The following is a 13,963-nucleotide window of genomic DNA, read 5'->3' on the forward strand; positions in this document are numbered from 1 at the left end:
TGTGTAAACAACCAGAGCCTGTGACATCATGACCTACTGGTCATTGTGCGAGAGGCCAAATCCTATCTTACTTTTATGAGGATATAGAACACAACAAAACATGTAACAACTTTCTTTCTGCTGAATGTGTAACCGACCAGAGCCTGTGACATCATAATCTACTGGTCATTTTGCGAGTGGCCAAATCCTATCTTACTTTCTTAAGCCTACTTTAAGTAAAAATAAATGAGTTTGATTAACATACGTTGGGTACATAAACTTTGAATTCAAATGCACTTATTTTTTCTATCTTTTAAAGCGTAACTAGGCACACTATTGATAAACGATTACGCTAATATTATTTTAAATTAATAAAAAAAGGCGATAAACGATGTCTTATATATGTTTTTATAAATATATTTTTTAATGGCATCCAGTTAGCAAAGAGATGTTATTTGCCAGTGGTATTACACTGCAGTGAAGAAAAACTGGATGAAACGTGCTTGCAACAAATAAAATACCGTCAAACGGTGGACTACGATCAATGAGACCAGACAAATACTCTACAGAATATACTAATGACTGACCCTTTCAAGTGTTACCTCACTCGAAGTCTTGGTCTGATTCGTGAACAGTATAGTTGGTAAACTGGAAGAGAGTTGAACGAGGGGTAAAACATAGCGTACAGCAGACTGCGCACTTCAATCAGCAGAATCGGCACATTACTATCTTTCACCGCCTACCAATGTTTAATTGCATTTTATTTTTCGTTTCAACGATTCTATTTGTTATTGGAAATGTTCAGAAAATAAGCTTGTTGAGAAACCTGCAAAAAACTGCACAATGGTCACCTCAACTAAGTTCTTGAAGTGCAGTGCGCATACTCAGTGAACTAGAACGAAATATGATGTTCCATTTCGATGAAAGATTGCAAATAAATAATTCAAGCAGTGGGGTTGTTTGTTTGTTGTCAAGCCCACAGCTTACACAGTGGGATATCTGAGCTCTGCCTAAGACTTCCTGCTGAGCCGAAGGGGCTCAATGAGTGATAAAATAAAACAAAATACGAAATTGAACTTTAAATGCATGAAAGAAGTACTTGACTTAGTGAAAAACAAGGTCTAAAAGATAGCCATATCTATATGAAAAATTTACTGTCGTTATATCCATGATATTTTGCAATTATCGTCACATTTCTGGCTCATCAATTTCCCTTTAAAATTTCAACTGCTTAGAGTTCTCATCATCCTTAAATTGGCATAACAGTGTGTTAATACGGAAATGTGCATGAGTTGGCTGGAATAGGTGGTTGGTGTATTGTTATTTTCTAAGTTATTATCATACTGCTTTTGTATGCACTTTAACCCTATTCTATCTACAAATACTGAGTTCCCACGTGACTTTCCAGTACACATCAATAGCAGCTTGGAGCGTATTTATGTATAAGTTTATTATTATTGAAGATGCTTGCAAATGACGCTGCACCATACCATAGATCTAAGCCTAATAAATTTGCTTTCAGAGTGGTGAGAGAGGAACGCTGCTTATATACACATGCTTTTCAACGCTAACATTCAACACGCCGTGCGTTCGAGATCAAAGTCTTGTTCATACTCGTGGAACCAGGGGTGCCGCATTCGGAAAATATCTTAAAATAAGTTGGATAAAAATTGTGACTAATCATTACACTGAATAGATCGCTTTTTTGTTTAATCTTACCCTAAACAAAACTACAAGAAAATGGAAAAGTACATCCAAATACATTTTCGCGTGAGTTGTTTTTGTATTTTGCATGTTGATGAACGTAGTAAATAAATATTTAAATTAACAGAGAATTTTGTATTTGTATTTATGGTAAAGTTATTAAGGCTATATGCCACCGTCCTAAATTTTGAACTGTTGACTAGAAGAAAGGCAGCTAGTCAGCAGAACCTCTAACGTCCACGATAAGAGACGACTGCCACTTATATAACGCGCCCACAGCTTAACATGCGGAAATATCTTGTGTTATCGCACGAATTTGAACCCGGCTCGTCAGCTCCGAAATCTATAGCTCTACTACTGGACCATCCTGCGCCCCAAATTTTTAGAGGAAACTTATTGTTGTCATTACATATTTCGCAACTGTATTTAAACCTTGTATATTTACTATAATATTTAACAAAATACTGATTTGATCAAAATTTCACCATAAAATAATGACTAATACATTCTGGGTCATTCTTTCAAAACAGTTAGGTAGCTAAGACTATATGTGACACATCTTACTTATAAGGCTTAGATAGAACAGTTACTGATTCACTAGTCCAGTTGTGTGTATTTTTATGCCCAGTTGTTTGTATATTTTTATGCCCAGTTGTGTGTGTGTATTTTTATGCCCAGTTGTGTGTATTTTTACGCCCAGTTGTTTGTATTTTTATTTCCAGTTGTTTGTATATTTTTATGCCCAGTTGTGTGTATTTTTAAGCCCAGTTGTGTGTACTTTTATGCCCAGTTGTTTGTATATTTTTATGCCCAGTTGTGTGTGTGTATTTTTATGCCCAGTTGTGTGTATTTTTATGCCCAGTTGTTTGTATTTTTATTTCCAGTTGTGTGTATTTTTATGCCCAGTTGTGTGTATTTTTACGCCCAGTTGTGTGTATTTTTATGCCCAGTTGTTTGTATTTTTACGCCCAGTTGTGTGTATTTTTATGCCCAGTTGTGTGTATTTTTACGCCCAGTTGTGTGTATTTTTATACCCAGTTGTGTGTATTTTATGCTTTGCTAATACAATTAGGATAATTACCTAAAGATATCTAGATTTATTTTTTTAATTTAGGATGCGAGGAAATAATTTTTTTTTCGTATTCCCTGATGTTAAAAGGTAAAAATAAATAAATCACAGTTTCTACAGACGTATACATTATTAAAATAAAATTTTAAGAGAAAACTGGAAAATAATGACTTTTTCCTAAATGTAAGAATTATATCTAAATGCATTCATATGGAAAGTTTGTCGAATGGGAGAAACATCAAATACTGAAAGCCACGAGAATTTCGCGATGATGGAAATATACTTTGGTAGAAAAAGATGAAAAAATTAAATGAACTGTGGATTTAGAAATATCTGTCAGAAAATATTACAAGTCTCAAGTACTTGCACATATGCTTCATATTTTCTGTATGATATTACAGTACTAGCTTTGAGGGAGGGCTTTACGCGGTATGAGCTTCGAGGTAAAATCATTAGTACTGACTACGATCATAAAAAGACTGGTATTGGAACCAATGTGAGTGGCGTAGCCAGGTTTTCCACTCGGAGGGGGGGGGGTAGAAAATTTACCAGGGGGGCCAATAAATTAAAAAGCTGAAATTGACCTAAATTTTTAATAAAATGGTCATTAAAACAAAACAAAGCAAATGAAATGTAATAGTGTTTATAGAAGTTATATTTTTTATTAAATGATACAAAACGAGGTTACTATATATAAAAACTGAAAATAATGTGATCAACATGCCTAGATTTTTCAGGGGGGCCCAAGAGGTCTTGGCCCCCCCCCTGGCTACTTCTCTGGGTTATCTACTAGTGACGTCAGTGAAACTCAACTAGACACTTTCAAAAACCTTTAAGGTTATTATTATCATTAAACTCAAAAGATTTGTTCAAGATTCAATATAATTATTGCGAAGTATCTATGCCAACAATGCTGCCAGATTCTTTTTTTTCTTAATTTTATATGTTTTTTTTTTTTTGCTAGACTCTCTAATTATACACACACAAACATGTATATATATATATATATATATATTGTGTGTGTGTGTGTGTGTGTGTATAAAAGTATTGAGACATTCCATTTTACTATATCATCGTAAACAATGTCGTTAAACGCTGACGTCAAAAGCTAACTGAAGCATTTTTCAGGGAAAAAATACATGTAAGATGACAAGACTATCATTAGAACGTCAGGAGAAAAATATAAAAGAAAATGAAATACAATTTTAAATCACCACCTCAAACGTTCCTAGAAACCTTCCCAGAGTTCCTCGAACACCCGCTTCTTCCATGACTTCCCTTATGGCTGCGATACTTGGTTCCTCATCCGGTTCTAGTCCACCACCTGGGACTATCCACTGGCCAGGCACTCGACTACTGGTCACTAGCAATACCTAGAAGAATCAAATCAGTCTTTTCAGGTGGAGAATAATGTAAATAAAGAAAGAGTTTATTTCTTTGTTTGCTCGTTTAAGCGCAAAGCTACATAATGGGCTATCTGAGCTGAGTTCACCACGGGGAATCGAATCCCGGATTTTAGTGTTTTAACTCCGTAAAGAAGAAAGAGTCTCAATAAGAGTATTGATTTGGGGATTAGTGCAGAAGACTCAAACTGATTATCATAAACGGTCTAGTGTGGCCAAGTGGTTACCGTGCCGGGCTGCGAAACAGCAGATCCAAGGTTTGAGCCGCGACATATCTCTTAACACGCTATAGGAGGTGTTATAATTGAGTTATAATCAATCTGGCTATTCAATTAAGAGTAACAATTTAAACGGCGGGTATTGCTGACTAGTTGCCCTCCCTATTGTCAGCAATTAAAAATTAGGGACAATTCTGCTGAACCTTGAAATTTGTGTCTTAGTCGTGTGGCCTACGTAACGCCTAATGTGCTTTTAAGGTTGAAAATACCAGATACTACAATGACAAAATTAAAGATATCACTTTGTAAAGTATCAACTGACTAAACTTAAGTTGTCTTAAATAGACGTGAACTATTTTATGTACTTCTTCAAAAGTCCATAAAACATGTTGATTAAACAAATTAAACTTACTTTGAAATAATGCAGCGAATATAAACTATAGACTTGAACATGATCCAGAGTTAATGTGACAGGTTAACTATTTTAATTTCAGCGACTACATAGAACTTTATTATATTAAAAGGTTAGAATGTTCGTTTATGGGTTTTAATATTTTAAAACTTTATTAGCTACTCCAGACAATATCTTTTAAATTTTGGTATTTTTCCATTTGAATTAAGACACCGTAATTGTATCGTACTAGATAGTAATAGACAAGCCTTTCAGGATCGCCAGGTGAAGGATGTTTAGTTTGTTTGTTTTGAATTTCGCGCAAAGCTTCACGAGGGCTATCTGCGCTAGCCGTCCCTAATTTAGCAGTGTAAGACTAGAAGGAAGGCAGCTAGTCATCACCACCCACCGCCAACTCTTGGGCTACTCTCTTACCAACGAATAGTGGGATTGACCGCACATTATAACGCCCCCATGGCTGAAAGGGCGAGTATGTTTGGTGTGACGGGGATTCGAACCCGCGACCCGCAGATTGCGAGTCGAGAGCCCTAACCACCTGGCCATGCCGGGCCGAAAGATGTTTAGGCTACAGTTTTTCTTTAGTACACAAGGTTAACATGCATTCAATAAAGACCCATTTAAAAGCTGAGCAATATTTTAGTTGTATAAATGCTAAACATATATGGAGACTTATTTTCTTAAGAGCTCTCACAACCATAAACGTTGTCGTATAATACATATTACATTTATTTTTATATTTTTTATTTTCTTTTCAATATCTTTATAAAATTTAAACGTGGGCAGATTTTAGGACCATTCACAGAGTATATAAAATATGCCAGCAATTAAAAACTCAAGACATAAAGATGCCCCCACCCAGTGGTACAGCGGTATGTCTGCGGACTTACAACGCTAGAAACCGAGTTTCGATACCCGTGGTGTTCAGAGCACAGAAGGCCCATTGTGTTGCTTTGTGCTTGATTCCAAACAAACATACATGAAGATGGAAGAACATTTTATTTTTAGACATAGATTTGATTTTCCTGGTGATATCAAATACATTGGCTTATTTTATTAAATCCACATTTTTTATTTAACAAATGTTCATAAAGTGTTTAGTTGCTGGTGTGTAAGGAAAAGAAAAAGTAATAGATTTAAGAAACAATAATTTATCGATTCTTATAGAATTAAGTTAATAGCAGAAAATATGTCAGAGCGCATTCTATTGTTATTTTGGATTATCCGTTTAAAAAATGCAAATACAGTCCACCTTATGATAACGAAAGCGTTTTATTTCTTCGACTACAAATTTTACAACTTGTATAATTCACGACCAAGAGTAGTTGTAGAGGAAAGAATTCCTAGCAATGCCATTTTAATGGACTTGTGTAATTACACCAATAAAAATGCTCCCTTGAGTCACGTGCTTAATTGTAGCAGTTTTACCGACAATTTTATTTTGTGCCTTGGCAAAAACAAAGCAGCTCAAAACCAGTATTCGTTTCCTATTTGCCTGTTGTCCAAAGTGCCGCAACTACCTCCTCCCATGCTTGGTTAGTTTTATCTTTGTCTACTTTTTCTTTGTTGTTGTTTTTTGGTGATAAAAAGAATTGGCTTTTAATTTGCTCGAAGTTCAACAAGTTTTACTCCACATTTCAAAGATGATGGATGCTATTGTCATTGAATAATACGTGATCTCTGATTGGTCAAACGTAGCTTAGTCTTTAAAGGAGACAATATGAGATGCGTTGTAAAATATCAAGCAGTGCTTGATCGTTTGCAACTCAAACTCTTGCCTCCTGAGTTCAGGTTGCAAAGTATCACAACTCCGTTGCAAAAAATTCAAGTTACTTGCGTTTCTATTGCCTCGTCTTTGGTGGTTTTAACAATACATCTAACTGCACAAATAAATAAAGTATAAATACAAATTTCACTTATTGGCTAATTTTCTCGTACACACAGTACCTCTATTATCTGTACCACTTCGTTGAAATATAAACTCAATGTTCACAATACTGAAGTAACAGAGAAACCAACTAATAAATTGGATAACTCAGTAACCAACCCACCATTATTATAGACCTATTAGTAAACCTACAATCTCGTCTAACTTGCCCTTTATATTCAAATAATTTTCTATAGTCAAAAAAGTTCTTGTCATTAAGACACGCACTCACCACATGACATCAACACTCCCTCTGGCGAAACAATATAAACTTTAAGAAACATTGCCTACTACAATATAATTTGTCCAGTCAAATTACGACTCCAGAGCTATCTTTACTTCGAGAACCATTTATAAAGTGCACGTATACATACAGCCATAAGACAGTTTACGTACACCTGATCAAAACTGCTGTCGTCTCTTCTTGTCTTCGATTTTAACATTCGAATCCAGTCATTCCGTGGTACGTATAGATCGCTTCAATCGAACCAACTCGGATTACATGTAGCTATACGAAATTCTTGAAAGACCAAAGAGACTATGGGTTTCTATGTATGGATTCGTGAAATGCAAATCTATAATTTTAATGTCATTCAGCTCAAGTCGCTGCTCAAAACGTGATTCTTTGCTTTTAATCAGGAAAGCATATAAAGAAAGCAAATATAATCAATATCAAGCTTCTTATGCAGGACCACACCATGACAGATAATGTGAAATTAAAGTTAACTTAGATTTAGAATTCAGAAGAATATTAGTTATATGTACTTCTATATCCGAATACGACACGTCATTTATCGAAATACCTTACTTGTGACGTCGTCTTTCTAAATACTCATGTGTAGCAAGTTTGTTGGAGTTTCGAAAATGACTTGATATGATTTGACGTCAGTACTTTCGAAAATAACGAATGTCTTATTTATTTGTTTCAGAAATACACAAGATATGTTTGCACATAGTCATCCCTAATAATAAACTGATAAAAGTAGAAGGAATGCAGCTAATTAACAGCACCCACCGCCAACTCATGGGGTACTCTTGTCTGATGCAATTAGGGTATTTAGTTGGCCTGATGATCCCTGGTATCACGCGAAAGGCCGCGTTGGCACTGGATATAGCAGATGTAGTATGGTTGTCATATTATGGCACATTCTTCCTTGCCTTCAATTCCATTATAGAAAGGCAGAAAACATTTAATTTAATTTGATACAATAAAACATATCACAATGTTATGAAATGAAGCCAGTTTAAAGTAAGTCCATCACTTAACTTCCAAAGGCTCCTTTATGATGCAAAGCGAAGCTTATTAGTGAAAAATCCCTTCGTTTAGAGATATGAAGCTGTATTATGAAGACAGCTCACGTATCTGGAGGAACTCAGATTGTGTTGATTCAAATAAATTTTTACGTTAATGTGCAAATCCATTAGCATAAAACAGATAATTGACGTATAAACTTATAAATTATCAATAACTTGTAGAATGACATTATTTTGTTTAAAGTACCATCAGAGTTATTTTTGTGATTGAAACTACTCGTATTTAAAGATATTTTTGGGTTAACTTTTTCAAGGTTTTAATTACCAAGACATCACAAGGTTTGTTGCGCCATACGCTATTAGAATTTCCCCCATCTTAATAAAAATCAGGTAAGCGTTATCAATAATTACGAGACAGTTGAACTAGAGGCGCCACCTACTGCATATGATTATGCGAGTTTTCCTGTTAACAAAGATGTTATTGTTTTAGAGCAAAGCTACATAATGGGCTACACTCTCTCCACCGCGGAGATTCGAATCCCGGATTTTAGTGTTGTAAGTCTGTAAACTTACCGCTAATTCACAGGGAACTATTAACAAAGAGGTAAGCCTTAATGATAAGAATATTATTATTGCATTTATTGCGTGACAAAGAGGTAGGCGTGAATAATAATAATAATAATATTATTGCATTTATTGCGTCACCTATTGCACATGGTGATGCATACAAGAAAGACAGGTTTTGTCTGCGTCAAAATTTTAATGTATAGCTTAATCCTATATGAAATAATCTACATATTAATAGTTTTCATCATATCGAATAATGTTCTTCTGGGCCGGCGCTAGAAGGTGGGAAGCCCCTCGAAAACAAAAAGCACCAGTTGTATAACTTACAGTTTAACAAGTTTTAAACGCGCACAGTTATTTCTGTAGTTATGATTAGAGAACCGGAAATTGTTCAAAACATTAAAAAATATAAATTTTCAGATATATTTTTCAGAAAAGCACGGAAGTTGGAGTGATATCAGTTTGCAGTTACCACTAGAACACTTTTAGAAGCCCAAAGTTTATTAGCACTTGAAAAAAAACATTACATGTGAGAATCGTTCAACAATCAGTATTCTAGAAACTTATAAAGTTTAAATATTGGAATAAACGTGCTCAACATAACAACATTTATTCTATTTTATATTACTTTGTTCCTAAATGTTGCGCAAAGCTATTAGGCCGTCAAGAAATTAATGTCGCGTTTTGGAACACTTTCATTACCCCCCCCCTCCAAAAAAACAACGTACATCACGTATAATAGTTAAACGAACAGCCTAAACATCACGTTATAGTAGCCTATATAATGTGTAAAGTTTAGCATACTCTAATTCTTTATAGTGATGGCACACGACGAGACACGCATTCGGCATGTAGTGTTGTTTGAATACAAAAGGGAAACAACGCCTCTGTAGCCACAAAGAAGTTTATAGAAATGTTTTGAACGTTCGTAAGTGTCAACAATGGTTCAGCATATTTCGTTCAGGTGACTTTAGCCTTAAAAACTGTGATGGAAGGAGCCAACATACTGGAATTGATATTGATGCTCTGAAAACACTTGTTGAGTCTAACCCAAGGCAACACACTCATGAAATTGCCCTGAAAGCGCATGTCTCTCATGAAACAATACGTAAACATCGGAGGAATATGGGGAAACTCCTTAAAAAAGGTGTTTAGGTGCCTCACGAACTCTCCGATGATCATCGTTTCCAACGTATCAACGTTGCTTCGTCTCTTCTGGCATCCCCCCCCCCCCCAGTGGCACAGCGGTATGTCTGCGGACTTACAACGCTAGAAACCGGGTTTCGATACCCGTGGTGGGCAGAGCACAGATAACCCATTGTGTAGCTTTGTGCTTAACTTCAACCAAATCAACAAACTCTTCTGGCGCGTAATGCGCGTGAACCATTTTTAGACAGAATTGTCACCAGTGATGAAAAATGGATTCTCTGTGCGAATATTAAACTCCAAAAACAATGCTCAGTCCTAGACAAAAACCACTTCCGACACATAAAACCTGGATTCCATCCGCAGAAAGTGAAGCTTTGCATTTGGTGGAACATCAAAGGAGTAAATCATTTCGAACTCCTCAATTCACAGCGAACTGTCAATGCAGAGATCTATAGTCACCAATTGGAACGTTTAAATCAAACCCTTCATCAGAAACGCCCTTCACTCGTCAATCGGAAAGGTGTTCTTCTTTTCCACGACAATGCACGTCCATATGTGGCACGTTTGACGCAACACTAGATTATGGAGTTTGGATGGGAAGTTCTCCCCCACCCACCATATTCTCCAGCTATGGCACCATCAGATTACCATCTTTTTCGTTTGCTGCAACACCATTTTAATGGGAAAACGTATGCAAATGTGGAACGTGTTAAAGAGGATACGACATATATTTTGCTTTAAAGCCAAGTGATTTTTTAATCAGGGCATTAGCAACCTGATTGTAAGATGGAAAATCATCATCGATAAGAATGGAGACTATTTCATTCAATAAATGTTTTGTTTTGATATATAAGTTGTTCGGGTTTTTCATCTAAAAAGAGCGACATTAATTTCTTGACGATCTAATACATAAAGGGCTATGTGTGCATAAATAGTTGTCTCTAATCTTAAGTTAACATAATGCAGAGAAGGTAGCTAGACAACAACGCCTATCGCCAACTCTTGAGCTACTCTTATCTCACTGAATAATGGTAGTTGACCGTCACTTATAGCGCACCTACAGTCCCAAGTTTTGTTTTGAATAATGGAATGTGACCGTCGCTTATAGCGCACCCAAAGTGCGGAGCGCGTTTTTGAAACAACGGAATGTGAATAGTGAACCTTCGGATTCGCACTCCGGATTTCATAAATATTTTAAAACAAAACATCGTTATTATTACTTAAATATTAAAATAAGTTATTACACGTGCTTTGTGTACTTTTATTTCACATGAAGTCGAAATAAAATTGAATCAAAATACTGACCACCAAATTAGGTTTTATATCTGATGGCACAAGTGCAAGACTGAAAAAGATGGATACACTCCAACTGAAGAATCATAAGGACTGTCATTACTTGCTTTTCCATGTGTTCTTTTAGGGTCGATAACCGGTACCAAGGGAAGCGTAAGGCGTAGGAGGCTGAATGAGTCACTTGGCTTGATAGTTTGGGTATTGAAGGTTAAAAAACATATCGTGCAATGCGAGACTATTATGTATTCTAGCTTAAAACAAGTTATGAATTTTTTCTAAACTTGTACCATTGGTTGAAACATCAAAATGTACGATTATCGAACAACCAAATCACAGTTTTACTTTTTGCAAGGTATCGAATCCTTAACCAGGGGCTTCTAAAGGTATATTTTATGAAACCATGATTATGTGTGGTAAATGAAAGAAGCTTAGTAGTAGTCTGCATAATAACGAGAGTGTACAACACTTTCAAAATTCAAGCTTATGTATTCACTGTATGATTCTACTTGACAGACTCTGAAAAGAGCATTCGCAAATAACTATTTAAAGTGAGTTGCCGGAACAACTACATAGATAGGTATTAAAGAAAAAATACGTATGCGCGTACGAATACGTCTTGTTAATATATTTCTGCCCCCCAGTGGCATGTCTGCGGAGTTACAACGCTAGAAACCTGGTTTCGATACCCGTGGTGGGCATTGTGGAACTTTGTACTTAATTTCTAACAAACAAAACAAATAATATATTTCTAATGAAGTTTTGCTGTACCGATCAAAAATGCACTTAAATTAATCCAAGGCTAAATTTCGTAACTTTTTTTTTCAACGTTATAGCGCACTGTTAGTTTCTCCGAGCGCAGGCTATAAATAAACAAAATACCTATACTTACCTTTCATGTTTCTCATCTTATTCGGATTAGCGAACAGAGCTGGTGATATCAGTTTGCCATTTGTTTTTAACGTTTTTTTTTTTTTTTAGTCTTATGATACAGTAAGTGATTTACCCTTTGATATAATCAATTTTTAGGAATACTAAAACATTCTGAAAATATAGGTTGACGGGGAGTTTTCGTTTATTTGTTGTTAAGCAAAAAGTTACACAATGGGCAATCTATGTTCTGCCCTCAGCGGGTATCAAAACACGATTTTTAGTATTATAAGCCCTCAGTCTTAACATTCATTAACCCACTAAGAGGCTCATTATTGTTGTTTTGTTGTTTTTTTTGGGGGGGGGGGAGAAAACAATGAGCTATTTACGCTGTAGTCGCCCCGGGAATCAATTATAAGTCTGTAATCTAACCACTGACCCACCAGGGGACAAAATTGATAAGCTCTATTTATTTTTTTTATTATTATTATTATTGTTAAGTACAAAACTACACAATGGGCTATCTGTACTGTGCAAACCACAGATATCGAAATCCGATTTTTAGCATTATAAGCCCTTAAACTTACCGCTGAACTACTAGGAGAAGTATAGGAGAAAATAAATGTTGACCACAATGGCGCTAAGCGACCGTTATCATCGTGTAATAAAGACGTTGGAACACATTCGTTTTTCTCCTACAGCTTTTAATTTTTGAAACTATAAATTGTAATCATGTTGCCGTTGCACTTATCTCATAATTAAGCATCTTTCGAAACACAGTTGTTAAAATACCAGTGTAATAATATTAGGTGTCCTATGGCGGTTTAGTTGTCAGCTTGAGGGATAATAATACTAAATTTGGTGGTTCGATCCCTGCAGTCAAAACATCATAGATAGCTCATTTTGCAGCTCTGCACTAAAAACAAAAATTAATACTACACACAGAAAAAATGTATAAAAAAGAAAATAATACTTATAAAACAAAGGTGTATATAAAAAAAAATGAGTTTTTGGCAATTCAAACTAATTTGTACCTATGGCTTGTACCTATAGCTATATTAGAAAATTAGCAAACACCCTTAAGACTCAGAAATTGAATAACTACATAGACTAATTACGACTTAATAAACTTAATGCCTTTCATAATGGAAGTTTCCTCTGGTAAAAATGAAAAAATTGATGCAGAAACCAATATGGGTGAAAGAGAGGTAATGTCATTCAGTAAAATAAAATGTTTGAACACATTTAGTTTAACCTAAACATAATACTGTTAAACTAACGTTTACTATTTATCCATAGATAATGTTTAGTTCAAATGAATTCGTTCGATAATAATATTTAATAAAAACTAGTAGTTCAATTATGTAATCGCTTTTAACTGAAAATGGTAATTAGCTCTATGATATGGTATCAACGATCCCCCTACACATAAAACACACCGATTATGCAATTTGTTTAAAGTTTCAGAGAAACCAGCTATAGTTATGCTAATATAAAAGTTTGATTTTATTTCCAAAGGAAAGACTTTTTCAAAAACGAAATTTGTGTTCTCAAAAGTCGTGAATGTAAATATATTAACATGGATATACGTGTATGTTAAAATGACAAATGTATGGTAAACTTACCAAGTAAGTTTCCTAGGCATTTCTTTGTATAAGTTGAAGGTCGATTCATAACTTCGAGTGTCCTTTGGGATTTAGGCCTAGAGGTTTGCTTGTTTAGTTTGTTATGATCTATGCAAATTACATTCGAATTGTGAAGTTCCACGCTATATTCTGACACAAAAGAAATGAAAAAAGAAAAAGAAAAACAGCTGACAACCCGTTTTAGTGCTTCAAAGTTCTCTGGGTTCACTGATTATATTTCAGTGAAAACAAACACTTAACTGTAAAATCATAATACGATTGGTTCTTGCTTGTTGGTTTGGCAACTATATATACTATAAGTTTGTATATCAGTGTAAACGTTTTTTTTTGATAATTTAAATATCAATTGGTCCCCCCAGTAGGGCCCGGCATGGCCAGGTGGTTAGGGCGCTCGACTCACAATCTGAGGGTCGCGGGTTCGAATCCCCGTCACACCAAACATGCTCGCCCTTTCAGCCGTGAGGGCGTTATTATGTGA

The 13,963-nt window shown here is 35.3% G+C and overlaps 1 protein-coding gene across 2 annotated transcripts in view; it reads right to left on the reverse strand.

Moving 5' to 3' along the window:
- The window catches only part of LOC106459186 (diphosphoinositol polyphosphate phosphohydrolase 1-like), a 54,170-nt gene that overhangs the window by 17,792 nt on the left and 22,415 nt on the right, over positions 1 to 13,963 (reverse strand). For both annotated transcript variants that reach the window (XM_013918788.2, XM_022385614.1), the window contains exon 2: positions 3,970 to 4,125. In XM_013918788.2, the coding sequence (XP_013774242.1) occupies positions 3,970 to 4,125 (156 nt within the window). The remainder of the gene's footprint in view (positions 1 to 3,969; positions 4,126 to 13,963) is intronic.

Source organism: Limulus polyphemus, unplaced genomic scaffold (assembly GCF_000517525.1).
Source record: "Limulus polyphemus unplaced genomic scaffold, Limulus_polyphemus-2.1.2 Scaffold572, whole genome shotgun sequence".
Classification (NCBI taxonomy): Eukaryota; Metazoa; Arthropoda; class Merostomata; order Xiphosura; family Limulidae; genus Limulus; species Limulus polyphemus.